The sequence below is a fragment of the Daktulosphaira vitifoliae genome, unplaced genomic scaffold, assembly GCF_025091365.1.
Source record: "Daktulosphaira vitifoliae isolate Bord-2020 unplaced genomic scaffold, ASM2509136v1 Scaffold_1, whole genome shotgun sequence".
NCBI classification, from domain to species: Eukaryota; Metazoa; Arthropoda; class Insecta; order Hemiptera; family Phylloxeridae; genus Daktulosphaira; species Daktulosphaira vitifoliae.
This window is the reverse complement of record NW_026099572.1, coordinates 80,230,342-80,233,488: the sequence shown is the minus strand read 5'-3', so window position 1 is coordinate 80,233,488 and position 3,147 is coordinate 80,230,342. Positions and strand designations below refer to the sequence as shown.

Genomic DNA, 3,147 nt, shown 5'->3' with positions numbered 1-3,147 from the left:
TAATTACAAAAGCAAAATTAACTTCTATTTCCTGACACGGCACCGTTTTTTGCTCTAGGCTGGCGCTCACCCGTGTCTCTCTCGATATCAGCCGTCCAGCTATTAATATGACAATCGGTTGTCATCGATTGTCTCTCCGCCCTTGACACTGAGATAAGGCCGCCGCCGAATGTGGTTTACCGATATTGCGTTCTGTTGCGTTTCCGACGTACACCTTAACTGGTTGCTCGATTCTGTTTTTTTGTTGTTTTCTTTTTCAGTCTTTTGGTTAGTTTTTTGTTTACACTTTCGCCGTCTGTATCGCGACTGTTATTTTCTCCTACGCCATTTACAGATACGGTTAGCATACAATTGTGCGGTGTGTCATAAGTGTACGCATTAATAAAAATCGTTAGAGCGAACTAACTATAGATATATAAATACATCAATATTCATTTATTTGGTACATTACGTACACGCTAAACCGTATTTTGGATTACGCATTATTCCTTAATTATATCCTGATTAGTAGTTCTTAGATTAAAAGTATAATCTATGAATAATATTTTTTGTAGTAATTAGATATAGTATGAAATTAATATTTAATAATTTAATATTTTAATTTGTACAGAGAAATTATAAAAATTTATAAAGTAGTATATTTTGTTACTTCTATGACAAACATGTTTATGCGATAGCAATTTGTTTTACAGTAAAATGGTGAAAGGACTTTATGAATTGTTTCGTTTTATATATAAGGTGGGCGTTAAGAACTCGATGAAGGCATTTGGATTGTAAAATTTGAATTTTGCTAATATTTTATTTTTTTGTTGTTCCCCATATTTTAATACCGTACGACCTACTGGCTTAAAAAAGCTTTTAAATATTATAAGTTTAGTATGCAAGTTAGTTTTGGCATTTTTATGGAGTAGTAACTTAATACCAATTAGAAGACAGAGGAGTGGATTTATTAAAGATTTAAACTCGTTTAGGAAATCAGAAAATAATTTATTTTGGTTTTGAGAATAAGAAACAATCGGAGAATTGGCAGTTATTTTTACAAAAATGGTGTATTATTATTATTTAAGTCAGATGGAGTTACCTTCTTATTATGAACAGATGAAACGTGTGAGAGTTGAGCTATTTTTCCTCGTGTAATTGGTATCTATGAAATTATAAATTTTTTTCTTTTAAAAAATGAATGGTTTTTCTATAATAATCTCGTATTAATATTTGAATTTTTATGCTGCTGAGAGAGGCTTTGGAAAAGAAATTTTCTGAAACATTATTCGTTGCATTAATTATAAAAGCCGAAAATTTAAATATATACGTTAAAGAAACAATTTAAATTTGAAATATTTTGTCGACCGTTAAGAGCGGCATGTCAGCGCTATCGTGTTCGAAGCAAGACTATTATAGTAAAACGTTAAAAAAATTACAAAATATCGGTTCAAAAGTTCATAATGACCAGTTATTATCTTAGTTAGAACATTTTTTATTTGATAAGCTAGTTAAATATATATATTTCCATTTGAAAACTTAAAAATATTATAATCTTAAGGACAAGGAAAGGGATAGAGCTATATTTTTTATGTTAATTTAAGTTTTATAATAATGACTTCTGACAAAATATTATCTAGATCTTATTTTTTATTATTAAAGATATTACGCGAGAAAAAGTTAGTTGAACATCTTGTACAATAAACAATGTAATTTAACATTAAAATTAAAAAATATTATTTTTGGATAACACTCTTAAATAAAATTTTATATATTCTCATAATTTTCATCATAAACTTCATAACAAATTGGACAGTAATTTTTCTTTTGTAAAGAATTTTCAAGGCATTCTTTGCAAAACCAATGACTGCACTCTGAGGAAAAACTATGGAAAGCTTCTTCTTTATAGCAAATTCTACACGGAGTTGCTCTAATGGATATTGTTACTGGAACACGAGTTTGTTTCCATTCTAATCCTGTTGAAAACAATTAAAACCAATTTTTTTATTTAAAAAATATAATTTTTTTTTCTCAACCATTAATTTACTAGATTAAATTGCTTAATAATTAAAAATGTAAAATGTTAAATCATTAAAATAGTTATTTAATTTTGAAAATTTAATAATAATAGTTTGGACTATAATTTATTTTAACATATTATTATTACATTTTTATCCTAAAGAATTAGGAATATCAGTAATATCTTCAATTTAAAAATTAAAAAAATAAAAATTGTGTTTTAGCTTCGATGCGAAGCTGAGAAGGTATTGGTTTTACTAAGATGTGTTTATTTTTTTATTTTTTTTTTTTTGTGTCTGTTACCACTTTTTCTCAGCTCTCACCGAACCAATTTCTTTCAATGATACGTCAAAAGATCACAAATCGTATCTAGTCGAAGACATTACCCTTAAAAATTGAAAAAAATTCCCTCGTTCCCCGTAAAAGGGGGAAACCTCCAAAAAAATTACAAATTTAAAAATCGCTAATTTTCGAAATTTTTTCAATTTTTTTTACTTAAAAGTGCCATAACTTTTTCAAAAATGAACATATCAATATAATTATTTTTTATATAGATGTGTAATATCATTACTTTTCGTTTGGTATATTTTTTTCATAAATTTAACCCTTAACTTATCCACAAGGGGGGATTTAAAATGACAACTTTTTCACAAAAAATTAACTTTTTCAACTTAACTTTTGAAAATGTTCCGGAAGGTCTGACACTTTTATATATATCTTAAATTAAAGCTAATGTAATATACTTTAATTTGAAAAAAAAAAATTTGACCTCTGGACTTGTCTTCGTGGTGAAAGTTGACATCAAAGTTAATAAAAAATTACGATTTTTGTAAAATAATTTTTTTTTATATTTTTAACTTAATAATGCTCTAACTTTTTCAAAAATGAACATATCAATATAATTTTTTTTTATATAGATGCTTGATGTCTTTACTTATCATTTGGTATATTTTTTTTGTAAATCTGACCCTTAACCTGCCCACAGGGGGGGATTTAAAATGACAACTTTTTCACAAAAAATTTACTTTTTCAACTTAAATTTTGAAAGTGTTCCGGAAAGTCTGATACTTTTATATATATATTAAATTAAAGCTAATGTAATTTACTTTATTATGCGAAAAAAAAATTTCGGACTTTATTTTATCTTCA

At 26.6% G+C, this 3,147-nt stretch overlaps 1 protein-coding gene across 7 annotated transcripts in view; it reads right to left on the bottom strand.

Moving 5' to 3' along the window:
* Positions 1 to 1,659: 1,659 nt before the first annotated feature.
* The window catches only part of LOC126899814 (uncharacterized), a 32,123-nt gene continuing 30,635 nt past the window's right edge, over positions 1,660 to 3,147 (bottom strand). For 5 of the 7 annotated variants that reach the window (XM_050675039.1, XM_050675063.1, XM_050675046.1 and 2 more), the window contains one exon: positions 1,669 to 1,955. In XM_050675039.1, the coding sequence (XP_050530996.1) occupies positions 1,747 to 1,955 (209 nt within the window). In that variant the 3' untranslated portion in view covers positions 1,669 to 1,746. Of the gene's footprint in view, positions 1,956 to 3,147 lie in introns of all 7 variants that reach the window. The other 2 variants (XM_050675075.1, XM_050675071.1) reach the window with 2 other exon arrangements.